Here is a 16,890-nt window from a genome sequence, read left to right as displayed (position 1 = left end):
TCTCCACGTCGCCTCCTCTGCAACTTCCTCATCATTTCCAGAACTTAACTTTTTCTAAATGCTTCAGGTTTCTTCCAGACTTCTTCCACCTCCCAGATAAGGCTACTTATCAACATTGGAGACATACTGTGCGTTGGAGACACACCTAATTCCCATGGGGTTTCAGGGAGAATTTGGACAGAACATCACCCATTTCTATTCACAGTGTCTAAAAGTCATTAAGCCAGTGGTTAACTAATATTCTCATAGACGATGGCCATGAAGATGAGAGCAGCCCACATTTACTAAGAACCTACTACTTGCCAGTCATACTTTGCCAAGCCCATCACGTGTGTAAGCCATGTGATTCTCATAGGAACCCTGCACAATTAGATGTTACTGTTTCCCCTGTCTAATGGTTGGCAAAGCTGAGATTCAGAGAAGTCAAGCAGCTTACTCAAGATCATCCAGCTTAGAACAGGCCAGTCCAGATTTTGACTCCAGAGCCCACTCCCTTAATTACAGTAGACAGACCGTCTTCTGTGTCCTGGATCTTAAAATTCTTCCTCCTCTTCTTCTAAACCCATATATGATTTTATACATGTACTTTGACCAGTCCTTCTGTTAACGTGGCCGTAAAAATGAAATCAATCATGCTCTAATGCAAGAGTGTCTCGGATGTTTTTAAGCAGATTCCCTACTAAAGATTGGTGACGCTGAGCTTCCAATCAGCCAAAGTCAAGATCAGCCCACCAAGCTGAGTTGAGATGGGTTTTGTCAGATGATACGGTTACTATTATGGTCAAGAGTATGAAGGAAGGGGGCCACTGAATCCCACATGAAAAAGGCATAGAACTGTACGTGTTAAGTGAAAACACATCATCTTCACTTCAAATTTCTTAAATCCTCTTCTCAAATAAACTCTGTTTGTACCATCTGAAGATTCTCCAAAGTGTACTTGTTCATATTCCCTGAAACTAAAAAACACCCAGAAGGTCATGGCCTGCCCCCATCTTCAGTTGGGTCTGAATCTTGGTGCTGTGGTCATTTATCCCCGATAATGGTCTGGTTTGGTTTGGTTTTCAATGATATGGTATATTGGGTTCATCAGTGAACAAGATTCTACCCAAGTAGTAGAATTCAAGGTAAATACCTAATCCCGTATCATTGATGATAAATTGTCATTTTAAGTGAGATTGTGTACGTGATTAGTTGAGCTCTCTATAACGTCTCTTTCACTTCAGAGCTGTCTGTGATAATTTGCGTGACTTCCTCAAGGCATACTTCAAAAGCAGTTGATAAGCACATGGTGATATCTGGATTACCAACTGTAAGAGTTTTAGATATTTGTCTTAAACTGTTGAATTAGAGACTCACTGAAGGATTTAGGGGCATATTAAAAATAAACTTCCTGCCACTACATTGATAATGGGGAATGGGTTAATATGGCCAGGTGCCCATGTGAATAATAGGAGATACCCTTCGTATTTTAGCAGACATGAGGAACATCAAAACATATATTAACCACTGTCATCCACACGCGTGAATGATGTTGAGTACTTTCACGAGATTACTAAAAATAGTGCAAAGGTCCATGTGTCCCCTATACTTTCTCCAGTGGCAGATTTAGAATATATATAGGAAGAGTTTAAGAGCTTGGAAGGGAAGATAGGAGACTTGTCTGGAAGTTACATTACACAGCAAACAGACTGATTTTGGGTGGGAAAGGGAAGAGAACTTGATGGAGTTGATGGAGGGGCTAAAGTCCCTTCCCCAGCCACTGTGGACACCCCCTCCCATGTCAGGTATGCAACAAGCAGCAACCTATACAATAGATAATACCAATTTTTGCAGAGTCCAATACTGTTATTGTATATTACTTAATAACTTAGCTAGAAAGCCTTTGACCAGGATATTATTTGTATTAGGCAAGGTCCAGCAAGGAATGGGAACTCTTCCTTTCAGACAGAGGGACGTTATAATCAGTGGGTTCTGTGGGTATTGGAAGAGCTGGGAAACCAAATGAGATGGTGAGGCAACGCAGAGATGGGCAAGGCAGGGAGACATTACCACCCCAGGGTGAGACACAGAACCAGATGCTGGGGCGATGGCTGGAGCCATGGTGAGGCACCATGGTTCTATCTGGCACCATGGAGGGTGGGGCTCTTGGGCATCTATTGCTGTGCAGGAGATTTGGCCACTACCAGGATGAACAGCATACTGTCCAAAGTAGAGAGAAAGGGAAACATACCCTGACATCCCCCATCCTCCCCCTCTAGTCTTCCACCAGCACCTTCCACTGGTGGGACTACCCAGATCCAGAGGGCAAGGGTTCCTCAGCATTACGGTGCCTTGAGAAACTGAGTGGGCAGGGGGCAGGGACCAGCCTAAGAGCAGACAGGCAGTGGACCAGCCCAACGTCTTGGGTTTGTTTCATCTATTCCTCAGTTAGTAAACATTTAGGTTGTCCAGGTTGATCCCATATTATTGGACACGTGGTTTATTTTAACTTTTTCCTGTTATAACGCCCATAGAGAAGGATAAAAGAACATAAATTAAAAACTGTTAAAAAGCAAATTCTGAAAAACAGACAAAATTTTGAGAAACTTAACAGGATTGTAAACTGCACCGATTGGGAGCGCAATTGACAGTAGTGACTACAGGTATTAGTTTCGGCCAACTTGGTTTCGGCCATATCATCAGTCACCAAAGGGGGCCAGTGGTAACTGTAGCCACCTCACTGTTGCCAGGAACTCCCCAAGCCACAAGCGTTCTTAGGGTGTTAGTCCTTCCCCTTTAAGTAGAGCTCACCTAGACCAACCAGCAACAGAGCAAAACAAAGAGGCCTGCCTGCCTTCATTTCCATAAAGCCGTAAAGCAGGAACTCTCAAAGTGTGGTCCCCAGAGGGCAGCGTTAGCGCCACCTGGGAGCTTGTTAGAAATGCGAGTTATCGGCCCGCACAGACCCAGGAGGATGCCTTATGGACCCCGTGCCCTCTGCCTCTCAGAGTGCTTACCAGGATCTCCGCCCCGTCACCCATACACCCTAGTCTTTATTCAATGATGAGCTGCATCTCATCTGATCCAGACAGGAGCCTACTCCCAGGAATTTACAGTCCAGAGAATAGGGGCATAGCTCCTCAAACTTTCCCTAGAACTGTTCCCACCAAGAGTACAGGAAGAAGGAACTGGTCTAGAGGGCTGACCATAAGTTACCAACAGAATTTGAAATTTTCTGCAGAGCAGAAATTGAGACACAGAAGTAGAGAAAAAACGTATGACCACCAAGGGGGGAAAGCGGCGGTGGGTGGGGGTGGTGGTGGGATGAACTGGGAGACTGGGATTGACATGTATACACTGATGTGTATAAAATAGAGGACTAATAAGAACCTGCTGTATAAAAAAATAAATAAAATTAAATTAAAAAAATAAATTTATATGAAATTGCAAAGAGCTAAAAATATCCAAAAACATCTTTTAAGAAAACAAGATAGAAGAACTTTCTCTGTTATTACATATTGCAAACCTAGAGTAATAAGAACAGTGGTTTTGGCAAAAGTAGATCAATGACACAGAATAGAGAGCTTAGTATCAGCACTAAGTATAGATGGATACTTGACTTTTTACACAAATATTACTGCAGATAAGTGTAAAAAACTCACAAAATTTAAATAAACTATGCAGGCATAATTGCTATCAATATTTTTTTAAATTAAACAACAACAACAAAAAAAGATGAATGATAACTCTGTTCAACAACCCTCACAGAATTTGTCTTCTTCTATTCTGTTATAGCTACTGTCGCGTGCTTATATCAGGTTTTTTTCCCCTTCTTTACATTCACTTTCCTCTCTCTAAAAAAAAAAAAGCCTTCTGTTTAGTTCCAATAATTCATGCAAATTTTGCCTTTTCAAACACAATGTTCTGAATTTATTTTAAATTAAAAATAATGGGCTTCTTCCACAAAAACTTTCAAATAGGGCCATATTTATTTTATAGCTTATCTTTACCTCCTAGTTCACGGCCACTTACCCTCATCCAGAAGATGGGCCCCCAAGACCAGCTCACACCATGGGCAGCACACGGGGCCTGGGGCAGCACAAGGATGACCATAGGGAAGGAGCAGTGAAACGGGCAGGTCCAGCAGCATCAGAGCTAATACGGGAGAAACTGAACCCCTCCACACCCCATAGGCTCCTTCCTCCTTATTGTCCAGAAAGACAGATCCCATTTGTGTGAAAAGAGGCATCTATAGAATCGCCAGAGTTTTTTGACCCCACCATGGTCTGGCCAGACTACAGCATAAATCCCATGCCCAGCCAGAGCTGGAGGAAACCCTGCCATAAGGTGGTGCCATGGCCACCAGGACTTAACACAATAATTGTCTGAATATTTACGACATCACCTACTCCCTAACTTCACCACATGGCAAAGCACCTACACTATTTGTGCCTTTAATTCTGTGTTTGAGGCCTTTCCCATACCAAGTCCTTCCCTTGAAATTAAATTAAATAACCACTATATACTGCCATCTGGTGGCCAATAGATAAAACCACACCTATGAAATTCTATCAGAGCCCAAATCAAGAGGATCCAGTTCCCTTTTGCAAAAGCTAATGGATCACAAGCTGCTTCTTATTGTGTAATGCAGTGGACTCAGAAAACAACAAAACCTACAAGAGGTATTAATATAATATGAAATATATAAATATTATATAATAAGTAATATATAATCAGGAAGTAATAATAATTATAGTAATCAATACTATAATTGATAATAGTAATCATAGTAATCAATAATAATGAAAACAATAACAACAGCAGCATTAATAATAGCCACACTGTACCACTTTCTAACTTTTATGTCCATTTACTTATCTATAAAATACTGGCTCCCAACCTTTGTGCAGTGTTGGTGGGAATGTAAATTGGTGCAGCCACTATGGAAAACAGTATGGAAGATCCTCAAAAAATTAAAAATAGAGCTACCATATGACCCAGCAATTCCACTCCAGGGTGTATATCCAAAAAAGAAAATAAAACACTAATTCGAAAAGATCTATGCACCCCAATTTTCATAGCAGCACTATTTACAATAGCCAAGATATGGAAACAACCTAAGTGTCCATCAACAGAAGAATGGATAAAGAAGGTGTGATATATATAATGGAATATTATTCAGCCATAAAAAAAGAATGAAATTTACATTTACTCATTTACAACAACATGGACAGACGTAGAAAGTATGATGCTTAGTGAAAGAAGTCAGACAGAGAAAGACAAATACTGATATATAAATATAATATCATATGACAAATATATATGATATCATATATATGTGGAATCTAAAAAATAAAACCAACGAATATAGCAAAACAGAAACAGACTCACAGATACAGAAAACAAACTAGTGGTTACCAGTGGGGAGAAGGAAGGGGGGAGGGGCAGGACAATGGTATGGGATTAAAACTATTATGTACAAAATAGATAAGCAATGAGGATATATTGTACAGCACAGGGAAATATAACCATTATTTTGTGATAACTTTAAATGGAGTACAATCTATAAAATATTGAATCACTGTACTGTACACCTGAAGCTAATGTAATATTGCAAATCAACTACTCTTCAATTAAAAGAATAATAGGGAATTCCCTAGTGGTCCAGTGGTTGGGACTTTCACTGCCATGGCCTGGGTTCATTCCCTGGTCAGGGAACTAAGATCCCACAAGCCGCACGGTTCAGCCAAAGTAATAATAATTACTGGTTTCCATCTTAAAGGATTATTGTAATATTGAAATGAAATTTCTTAAAACAGTGCTTGATGCATATTAAACACTCAAATGTTAACTACTTGTAATCATTAATAAGTACTGGCAGGATGCCAAACATTACAGTAAATGCCATACATACTTTTATCTCATTTAAATTTCAAAACAATCCTGATAAGCAGGAACTGTTATCATTCCCATTTTGCAGATTAGACAGCTAAAGGTCACAGAGGCTAAGAAATTTGCCTAGAGGTCACAAAGCTAATAAATGGTGGAGGTAGAATTGGAACCCACAACTCTGGCCCTAAATTACTCATTAAACCACTGTGCTGACTTGCTGGTGTGATAAATCTTCTCAGATGCTTATACGTCTCGCCTCACACACATACCCCAGCCCCGACACACACACACACACACACACACACACACACACACACACACACACACACACACACACACACACACACACACACACACACACTCCCTCTCTCTCTCTCTCTCTCTCTCTCCCCCAGCGCATCCCAGTGAACGAGGTCCAGCAGGTGCACCTCCTCCTCCCTCAGAGTCCCCCTGACCTGAGTCCTCGCCCCTCCCAGGGAAGTTGCTGTTACACACACCCTCCCCATCTCAAGGCTCCAGGGCATTGGTCAGCAGGACCCTATGGCAAAGAAGCCAAGGAGACCTTTTCAAAGAGCTGCAGACCTAAGGGAATGAGATGAGAACTTGGGGCCTGAAGGAAGAAAACAGGAGGAGAAGCTTTGTGCATTCAGTCAGGATCATGGGTTGGGGTGACTGTGGACTTGGGACCCAAACGCAGCCCATCAGTATCGGGATGGGGTAGTTCACACACCACTGAGCAGAGCTCCCCACCTGCAAAACGGTGATATTGGTGCCTGCCTTGTCTCGGTGTTCAATGATAAAGGTGTGTGAGCCAAGTCAGAGAGAGGGTCAGGAGGGGAGGAACCTTCCTTCGCTGATTCACCATTTCGATTGTTAGATTTAGAAGAGAGCTTTGATGTCATGGACTCATTGGGCAGATAAAGGAACTGAGGAATCAGGAGATTACACAACTTTCCCACATCCACATAGTTGATGATGAAGCCACTGCTGGAAGGTGGATTTCTCACACCTGGCACAGACTTTGCCTGGCTGAGTTCACCAGAACACCAACCACCAGCTGGCAATAATTAGTTTGGGGCGTGAAACCCCTCCTGATAATTAGGACTGTCATGACAGTTGTTTTTCCCAGAGGTCCACAAAACACAAGTTCTGTTGGTTGTTAATATCTTTTATGGGGAAAAAAAAAAAGTTCTGTGGTCAAATAATTTTGGGAAATACTGAGTTAAACAAGGTGAAATCGTTCTTTTTCATAACTATGAATGTGTTCATCTTTCATCTCTGCTGTTTCCAAACCTGTTTGACCGCGGAACCCTTTGGCAGGGATGGGGGTGGACATTTGAACGCACCTCTGCACAAATATTCCATCAAACCCAGTTCTAAGTGCTGCTGAGACATATATGGTAGCACATTGACTATTGGGAGTGCATCGAATGGACTGTTTGATGGTGCTGATAATAACAGTCTTCTTATAGTCTCTCCAGTTCTCCAAAATCACTGAAGTTCAGCCTCTTTAGGAGAAAAGGGAACACACCAGAAAATTTTGTCCCAGAGAGTTTTCAAAGCCTTCCCGGAAAGGAGGATATGATTCTGCTGAGGAAAGAGACTGGGTAGTAGTCAAGAATTATCTTCTTGTCCTTTTTCCACTATAGATTCAATACTGTCTATGGAATTGGGCAGGCAGTCTTTGATTTCTTTTATAAAGCACCTGGTGGTTTCTTCAGTGTGCGGTAATTATTTTTATCCAATCCGCTTGAGTCTAAGAGGTCAGTACCCAGAAGTGACTCACTACATATTTTTCAACTTCACCTGCTGGCCAGATTAAGGTGAAATCCTGGACTGTTTTCTAAACACTGGCAAGTTGGTTTTTCAAAACGGAGTTGAAATTTAAGTGTTTAATTTTATCGTGTCTCTTCCAAACACTCCAACTTCCATCAACTCAAACCACTTGCCAGCAGCTGCTCTGAAAGCTCATTCATTGACTAGAGCCCTCGAAGCAGGATGTCCTTGACCCTTGGAATTACGTAACTGCAATTCCCAAGCTGGGAAGAGGAACCACGGTTCCTCCCACCTCTCTCAGCTCGTGTCATGCACTTGGCTTTTGGTTTTGGACCACTGGGTGGAGTGAGATTTGATCATGGAAAAGGGTAAACCTTCTACTGGAATAATTTATAAAAGCTCATACTCACCATTCATTCATTTGCACCTGTCACTCACCAGTCATTCCTTCATTTGAATAACAGGTGTGCCGTGCTCCAAGCAAGCTGGATGCTGCCCTGGCTTAGGCATTGCCTGCGAGGGGCTTGTGTTCAGTAAGGGAGGCTGACAGCTGATGAACACCAGTGCCCTAGACTATAAGTCCCCTTCTGAGATGGGGCAGCCCAAGGACAGGAAGCATCTTTGCCTTCAGTGTTGTAGTGCCTGGGGCTGGGTATTGAGGAAAGGTCTTTAGTACGTACTCAGAATGACAACTAAATCCAGAAAGGCCAGTGGGCTTTTGATGAGCTCCTTTCCAAGACCCTTCTCCATGTGCTTCTTTATAGGGAATAGCTTAATAGCAATGGTTTCCTGTAGGTAACGGGTCCTAGCCCGGCGACAAGCAGAACAGAACTGACATCAGATTAGTGCTTTTTTTTTTTCCTTTTAACTTTCGATTTTGACATCATATCAGACTTACTGAAGAGTTGCAAGAAAAGTACAAAGGACCCTCATAAAGTCACAATCCACAAATGTTAGCATTTGCTTTATTTTTCTCTCTCTCTACACATACACACATAATCTTCTTCCTGAATCATTTTAATAAATTACAGGTACCATGCCCTTCTACTCCGAAATACTTCACTCTGAATTTCCTAAGAACAAGGGCATGCTTTTATATAACTCCAGTACAATAATCAAAATCAGGACATTTACATTGGTTTAATACTACTACCTAATCTACAGACCTTATTCAGATTTCACCAGTTGTGTCAATAATGACCTCTTACAAAAAGATCATGATTGCATTTGGTTGTCGTGTCTCTTCCGTCTCCTTTAATCTGGAATAGCTCTTTATTCTGTCCTTGTTTTTCAGACTAAATATCCCATTCTCCTCAAGTTTTCACCCGCTGGTCTCAGCATCTGTTGATGATTCTTGCTTACATCAACTGTTACTGTTATGGTTGTCAAATGGTGATTTCTCTAGTTCCATTATTCCTTGTATGTTTGTTAGCTGACTGTCTACTTGTAAGTCAGGGCTTTCCCCTTTTTAGATTTATATCCTAAGGATTCATAGACCCTTGTTTTATTCAATGGATTATAATCCTTTATGTTAGTATTTATTCTGATGCTCACGTTGTTCCGTATTTGGCCAGTAGAACCCCTGCAAGCTGGTTCTGTGTCCGTTTGACCTATCCCTGTCACTCTTTAAGATCATCACTATTCAAAGGCAGCCCTTTCCGGCTGGGTTGAGCCTTTTTCTATATTCCTTGACTTCCTGATGGATACTCAGTCAATTTCTCTGTCTGGTTGCAAAACTCCTGCCTCCCCCCAGTCTCCCCGTTTCTCCCCACCTTCATCACTAACTCCCTTGTGAAACCAGATTTTCCCGCAAGGGGACTTGACTAGTAACTGATGGGGCTTTAGCATGCCCATCTTCAAACACAGGACTGTGTAATTTCAACACGAAACACAGGACAAGAGTCAACCTCCAACACAGGAGTCCAGGAGCAGGCAGGCGCCAGCAGTGGGTGGACACACCATCCTAATGGTGTTTGCTTTTCTCCTGTGGAAACCAGATGATGGTTGCGAAGGCTTTGCCTTTTGTTTCTCTGTTGCTCTTTTACACTCCAAAGAGAAAGCAAATTCTGATTCTGCTCCATAATAAAGGGCCCCAGACAACTGAGTTCTCACCTTTAAGCCAGATGTTGTCAAAGTGAGGGGGGAGAGAAAGAGACAGACTGCCCGTTTTGAATTGGGTTTTACTTCAGAAGAGCATATATTTTTTTCCCCATGTCCATGTGCCACGCTGGACCTGGAGTATTTCCTTTTTGCACCTGGAGATGGGAGACCTCCTCGCTAAAAGCAAGATGTGGTGTGGGAGGGACACATGAAAAGAGAAACAGATCAGGTTTGATGTTAGGATTCATCATAGAAAGAAGAATCATTGTAGACACAGGCAGGCAGGGGTTGGGTGTAAATGCATTAGTCCCCACCCTTTTCGTCAGCGGTCACCCAACCTTGGATGTTGAAGCCTATCTCGTTGAAAGAAGGAATGTTGCTGGGGAAGGAAAACACAGGGTGGTGAGAGAGGGCAGGACCTCTAACCAGGAAGAGGCTGCCTCTGCTGGGCTGGGGAGAGAGAGGCACAGAGCGTGGCCCTCGGTACGGGACCAGGTCTGTGGGAACCCCAGGGGGTGCACCCTAAAGGGAGGCAGCCGGTGGGGGGGGCGGGGCCACTGGAAACTTGACTCGAAAGGGGAGAGTCATCAAAACACCTTTTATAACTACATGGCTTTGAAGAAAAATACAGATCCTATGGTTTTCCAAGGAAAGTTGGGGGGAGCGGGTGAAAGCCACAGATGACACGTCAGTTCTCCTAGAAACAGGGAAGCAGAGGCTCTGGAGTTGGGCTCTTAAATCTCAGCAGTAATCTCACTTCCAGAGGGTGGGGACAGCCAGCCAGCCTGGCCAGGGTGCCTCAGGGTCAGGATGACCTTGGTCAGCCTCAGAGACGCTGGGAAAGCCAGGTGTCGCTCAAGACAAGTCTCTTTCGTTCTTCCTTCTTTCCAGAAGAAAACCTTCTCTACCTACGACTCTGGAACCCACCTGCCTGACATTTTTCAGTGATTCACATATCACGATTGCTTCGATTACATTATTAAGACCTGTAGTCTGCCCCTCTCTCAAACACTCCAAAGCCCTTTTTTTTCTTTTCTTTGACTTTTTTCTTGCCTTCTATCCTCCTGACTTTTTAAAAACAGATTCCAAGATAAACAAAGGTACTGCAAGCATGGAAACGCGCCAGATTTTGAGGGCGCAAGTGGGGAGGGGAGGGGCTGATGGTGGGGAGGAAGTGCACAGGGGGCTCTTCAACCTGTTTATCCAGCTGATATATAAATTATTTGCAGCAAATGGACATAAGTGGGGAGCAGAGGCTGGAAACAAAATCCTGGACTTAGAAAATGGGGTAATTTCATTGAGGGTGCATTGAAAAAGGAAAAGGTTGTACACATATTGCTGGCTAAGCCACCAGTGATTTCTCTCTCTGTGGAACTCTTGATGCACTTGGGGTGTGTGTCTTTCAGTTGGTGCCCCAGTTGATAGAAATATACCATTTGGCCCTTATTCTGGAAACAAGTATTACTTGGTATTGTTAATGCTCTTGTTTGTATGTGTATGTATGTCATGACAACTAGATTCTTTCTTTATTCGGTGCAAAGCTTCCGTCTTTTTTTTTAAACATGCTGTATCCAGACAGAGCTGAGTAATAAGTATACGCTTATTATGAATATTAACTCGTATAATCTCCAACAATGCTATGTGGTAGATGCATCATTATCCCCATTTACAGATGACATAGCTGAGGCCTAAAGTTACACGGCAGAGCTGGGACCTGAACCAAATAATCCAGGCAATCTCCCTGTCTCAAATCTGTAATCACACCTGCAAAGACTTTCTTTCTTGGTCACATGAGGTAACAGTCACAAGTTCCAGAGATTAGGATGTGGATGTTGGATATATTTGCCGGGGGGGGGGGGGGGGGGGGGGTTGGTGCTGTAAATCTAGTTTCCTCTAACCAACCAACTAGTCTATACTTCGTAAAAGGCACCAGTAATTTTCTCTGTGGTTAAAGGCTTATGAAGTAGCATCCTGGGAAATTCATCCGTGATTGAAAGGAAGGAGAGAGAACAGAGGAAGCAGTGACACAGCTGACGATGAGCAATCCCTCTCTCTCCCTAGCACACGCATCTTATGGAGACAAAGGGACTAGGGCTGTAGATTCTGTCACTGGCTTGTCTCCTTAAAGGTTGTAGCTGTTAGAGATGGAAGATGACTTAAAGATTCTTCCATACTAATTTTTAGGATTTTCACAGAAAAGACCAGAACAGTGTGGTCAGTTTTACATGAAGAGAAGGTTTTATTCAGAGGGCACTCATGAGGAAAAAATGCAACTTGGGAAAGGCCAGGGGACAGAGGGCAGGTGGGAAATGAAAGAAGCAAAGACGTGAGTCCGTCTGCCACCAGCAAGCCCGAAGGGGCGTGTCCTTGAACTGCCAGAGAGTGGAATCCAGGGATCGTAGCCGGGATGGGACTCGTGGTGGGAAAAGCAAAACAGGAGCAGCTTAGTCCAAGTAAAGCTTGTGATGATCCCTCCAGCTCCGACCCCCTCAGGTCTGTAATATGGAACGTATAGATCAGCTGCCATATCCTGACATCTTTTAATACTGAGTAGCTAATCCCCTGGCGCAGAAACCTCTCCACTCTCTTACACCATTTGCTGCTGCACGGGGGCTGCACCCTAGTTAAGTCCATGTCCCCCGTGGAAGGCAATGGAAGAGAAAACGCACAGGTCCTTTTCAGTCCCACCTTTCTCTCCCTAGCATTTGTCAACCTGTTTTTTCCTCATGTGCAAAATGGAGATGGCGTAACTCCCAGGGTTGGGGAAAGGTCTGGCACAAGAGACAAGTGTAAATAAATGTCTGAGAACTGTGAATCGGTGATTTTAGATATGTGAAGGTATTCCGGGTAACCAGTGCCCTCTCTGAATCACGTTATCCTTTTGCCAAAAAATTGTAACTCTACTAACTTTGAGTGTATCTAGGAAAGAAAAAGCAAACTTAATTCCTATTAAAATGTCATTCAGCCGCCCCGGCCCAGTGCAGGCCGAGAGCGCCCGCGTGCTGCTTCCGCTCTCCGCGCAAGCGCCCGACGCTCGGCCGGGGAGCGGCGGGGCGGGGCCGCCGGCGGGGCGGGGCCGCCGGCGGGGCGGGGCCGCCGGCGGGGCGGGGCCGCCGGCGGGGCGGGGCCGCCGGCGGGGCGGGGCCGCCGGCGGGGCGGGGCCGCCGGCGGGGCGGGGCCGCCGGCGGGGCGGGGCCGCCGGCGGGGCGGGGCCGCCGGCGGGGCGGGGCCGGGAGGCGGGCGGGCGCCGCTGGCCGGGAAGGTGCTGGAGGCCGCGGTCCGCATGTTGAAGGTGCAGCTCCCCGCGTTATCTTAAGCAGCTCCCAGTCCCCGAGAGCGTTACCGGGATCGTCCGGCTCACAGTTTCAGACTGGCTTTGGTTATTGCCTTTCCTCGGTGTACTTGCACTACCTTGCTGTTCGTCCATTCCTTCCGAAGCAAAAGCAGCAGCAGGATAACTTGATTAATCTTAAAATACAGAAGGAAAATCCCAAAGTGGTGAATGAAATAAACATTGAAGATTTGTGTCTTACTAAAGCAGCTAATTGTAGGTGTTGGCATTCTAAGACGTTTCCTGCCTGTGATGGTTCAGTTCACATGATAAACACAACGAATTGACTGGAGATGATGTGGGTCCACTAATACTGAAGAAGTATAATAGTAATGAATTAGGATGGAATTCAATTCTGTGCTGGAAAATCTTATAACAGTATTTTTTCATTCTTTGTTTATAGAAGATTTTTCAAATGGTAGTCTTAAGTATTGCTACTGGTTGAATAATTATTTCTGCCAATTTATTTCACACTACTGTTTATATTTGACACTTTGTATATTCAGTCATTTATATAGAATTAAATCGTGCAACCCTTTCATTCTGATTTCAAAGAATTAGTGTATCTTCCTAAAATAAAACGAACACTTTTTATTTTTAAAGTAAAATAAAATAAAATGTCCTTCACTCTGTTCTCTCCTTTTTATGCCTTTTTTTCCAGATGATAACAAAAAGTAATCCAGATGGGGTGCAGGTGCTGTAAAATGCTACAAAGGTAACATTGAACAAAATGTCTCATCTGAATGGAGGAATTTGTGATTACCATGCAAGCACTTTAAACACCCTGCATGGGTTCAATGCATTTACCCAGCTTGGAGCATGACCACCATTGCCAGGCAATTAAGAGTTTGGAACCACTTTAATGTCATTTAAAAGAACACAAGGCCTGGATTTTTAAACTTTTTTTGTGCAATGTTCAGAGTGTGTTGGGAACGCTGTCTTTCTCTGAGGCTGAATTGGTTTGGGTTGAATTTACATTTCTCCAGAGAGCTTCAATGCAAAGAAAAGTTTGAGTTTTAGAAGATGCCTGAAATGGCATCACTGACAACACCCCAGTCACATATGTGCTTTTAATTTTGTCCAGATTCTATTTCATAAAAATTTGGGCAACATGAATATAATTCTGTATAAAATAAAGGGGAAAAATTAACTGATGATTTTGCTTCCTTAACAAAACTATCTTTATTATGTTAGTTCTATTCTGTATCTATATCTATCTATATATAGATCTATATATAGATAGATATAGTTATATATACACACACACACCTACATACATATATAAGTGTTATTCCACTATAATCTGATGTTAGGCTCTATTCAAAAAAAAATTTATTGTAAGTATCTTTCATGCTAGTCCAGACTTCATACTTACTATTTTAATGACTACATAATATTCCATTGAGGGGTTGAACCATCAGTTCTTAACCACTTATTTTCCTGTGGTTGGATATTTGTTTTATTTATTTATGTTTTTTGTTTGTTTTTCAATTTCATGACACACTTTGTTCTGTAACTTCTTCCTGCCCTTTTCTGAGTCCCTTCTTAAGATCTATTTCCAGTTGGTAGAACATTTTTATACCAACTATATATATTTAATGAGGCACACATATAGACTTAAAAGAGTAATCACGGAAATTAACAGGAATCGTAGAAAACAGCAGAGCCTGTAGTAGAAATATTAATAATGAAAGTTAGTTATTAATAAAGTTAATACTTAACCCGACTGGTCTCCTTTCTTCTCACCCCAGCTATCTCTTCGATCCAGTTCAAGTGCCCTCCCCTGGTTATGTCAACGAAGTAAACAGCTGCAAGTTAGATGAAGACGATGCCATTAAGGTAAAAGGCAAACAGAGCCGCGAAGTGCTGGTACACAAGGATGACCCTCCGAGCGAGAGCTCCAAGAGGACCGCGAGCAGGGGCCAAACGGCTGCTCCGCAGGAGCCCTGCGGGCCGCCACAAGGACCGCTTCTCCCGGGGGACACGGCGGGGGGACCCTGCGCCGAGAAGACTGGCGGGGCCGTCAATGGCCTCGGCCCCGCTGCTGCCCTGCAGCTCGCTGGCGATCCCGGGTGCCCCCAGGGGGACAGGGGCTCCTGGGCCAGTGCAGCAAACAAGGGTCACACGACTCGGCCCTTCCTTGAAGGAGGAAGCGCCAGGGAACCGGACTGCGTGCTGCTGGCTTCAGGAGAGACCCATGTCATCGGAAGTGGCGACTCCAGCGCGTCTTGCGCGGCGGGGCATCCCGCCTGGGAAGTCCCAGACCGCGTCCTCCAGATACCCGCCCCGGATTACCCTCGGCTGTGGGGCCCAGCCGACGACGACGCCGATCACGTTGATGGCGAAGAAAAGGACTGCCTTTTCAAGGGCCACACAGAGGAGGAGCCCCGGGAAGGCGCTCACCCCAGGGCGGGGGAGCGTGGTTTGAATATGCCCTTCTCCGTGAAGAGAAGCTGGGATTCGTTAAACGAGGCCGTGGCAACTGAAGTTCTAAGTGTATACTTTAAAGAAGAGGATCCTGCTCAGGACGTGCCTGTGGTCGATTCGAGAAACGGGTGGGAGGAGACCCAGGGCTCCCCTGGAGATGCGAGCGGGGAGACGGCGGATGAGGACGCGGAGGTGGCCGAAGCCCTGGCCGCTTTAGAGGCAGCTACTGCGGGAGAAGATGTGGACGAGGCAGAGTAGGGGAGGGGGTTTGCGCCGGCAAGGAAGCCAGCGTTGAGCTGGGCGTATGGGGCTGGGTTTGCTCCTTAGACACAGCTGATGACTGCAGCGCAGATGGGTGCAGCCTTACCGGTGGTTGACACCCAGCACCTGTTCTGATGGCTGTGAGCGCCTGGGCCACACCACTTGTTAAATATGGAGAGTGCCACCATCTAGATGGGCTAAAACTCGAGACACGAGAATAAAAGTCAGAGTGGGCCACAGTGCTCGTGTCCACAGCGCACGCAGACATTAAACAGCCTGCTTGGCAACCCGTACGACTCCCCCAGAACATCTGGTGCAGATGTCCTTGAGAATGCGCTGACATCCCAGCGCTTAATCCCAAGGGCACAGATTCACAGAACATTCTGTTTGACTATAAATTCTCTATCTTGCTTTTGAGAGCCAAACGTTATACCCAACCCGAGAAAGGTAACTACCCCCACTTAAAGTGCCTAATGTATGGTTTACCTTCAGGGGCAACCACGCAGGGAGCTAATAACTAACCACTTGTTGGACCGAGGGGGAAGCTCAGCAGCTTTCAGGGTGGAGCAGGAGCCGCCCGTAAACAAATGGTTAGTCATTAGCTGTGATATCAGGACACCTTGACCTTAATTTTTTTACATTATTACTTTTTAATCTCCTTTGGGATTGGGGAGTCTGGTCAAAATAATTATTCAAACCGCTTGTGTCAAATTCAGGTTTTAAGTTCATGAGATTTGGAACAGCAAAGAGATAGATGGAGTGTTTTGTGCCATGTTAATGTCTGATTGTGATTAAAATATAGCAACAAACGTGTCTGTGTGTCTTAACTCAGAAGTGCTTCTAATTTTCCCAGACTGAGCCTTAGTGACCCTTGATGTTTCTTTCAATTTAAACAGCTAGACTATTAGATGACAGATGAGGAGGAGACTAGGTTGGCTTGCCAAGAATGGCTTTGACTCTCTGTCCCTGTAGTTCAAACTCTTGACACCATGATTACCTGTGCAGATCTGACCTTTAGGATGAATAGCCCTCTCTGGGTTTCAGCCTTCTAATTTATAAACAAGGACAGCCATTTAGACATGGCTTGATGGAGAATTTAGAGGATGGTCAAGAGTAATTAGAAA

At 44.3% G+C, this 16,890-nt stretch overlaps 1 protein-coding gene and 1 pseudogene across 3 annotated transcripts in view; both read left to right on the top strand.

Moving 5' to 3' along the window:
- C5H4orf19 (chromosome 5 C4orf19 homolog) overlaps positions 1-16,573 on the top strand; it is an 85,778-nt gene extending 69,205 nt beyond the window's left edge. For all 3 annotated transcript variants that reach the window (XM_036852646.1, XM_036852644.1, XM_036852645.1), the window contains 2 exons: positions 13,740-13,793; positions 14,830-16,573. In XM_036852646.1, the coding sequence (XP_036708541.1) occupies positions 13,762-13,793; positions 14,830-15,763 (966 nt within the window). In that variant the 5' untranslated portion in view covers positions 13,740-13,761 and the 3' untranslated portion in view covers positions 15,764-16,573. The remainder of the gene's footprint in view (positions 1-13,739; positions 13,794-14,829) is intronic.
- Positions 12,155-13,733, top strand: LOC118895321 (annotated as a pseudogene).
- Positions 16,574-16,890: the final 317 nt, after the last annotated feature.

Source organism: Balaenoptera musculus, chromosome 5 (genome assembly GCF_009873245.2).
Source record: "Balaenoptera musculus isolate JJ_BM4_2016_0621 chromosome 5, mBalMus1.pri.v3, whole genome shotgun sequence".
NCBI lineage: Eukaryota > Metazoa > Chordata > Mammalia > Artiodactyla > Balaenopteridae > Balaenoptera > Balaenoptera musculus.
This window is presented reverse-complemented; position numbering and strand designations above follow the sequence as displayed.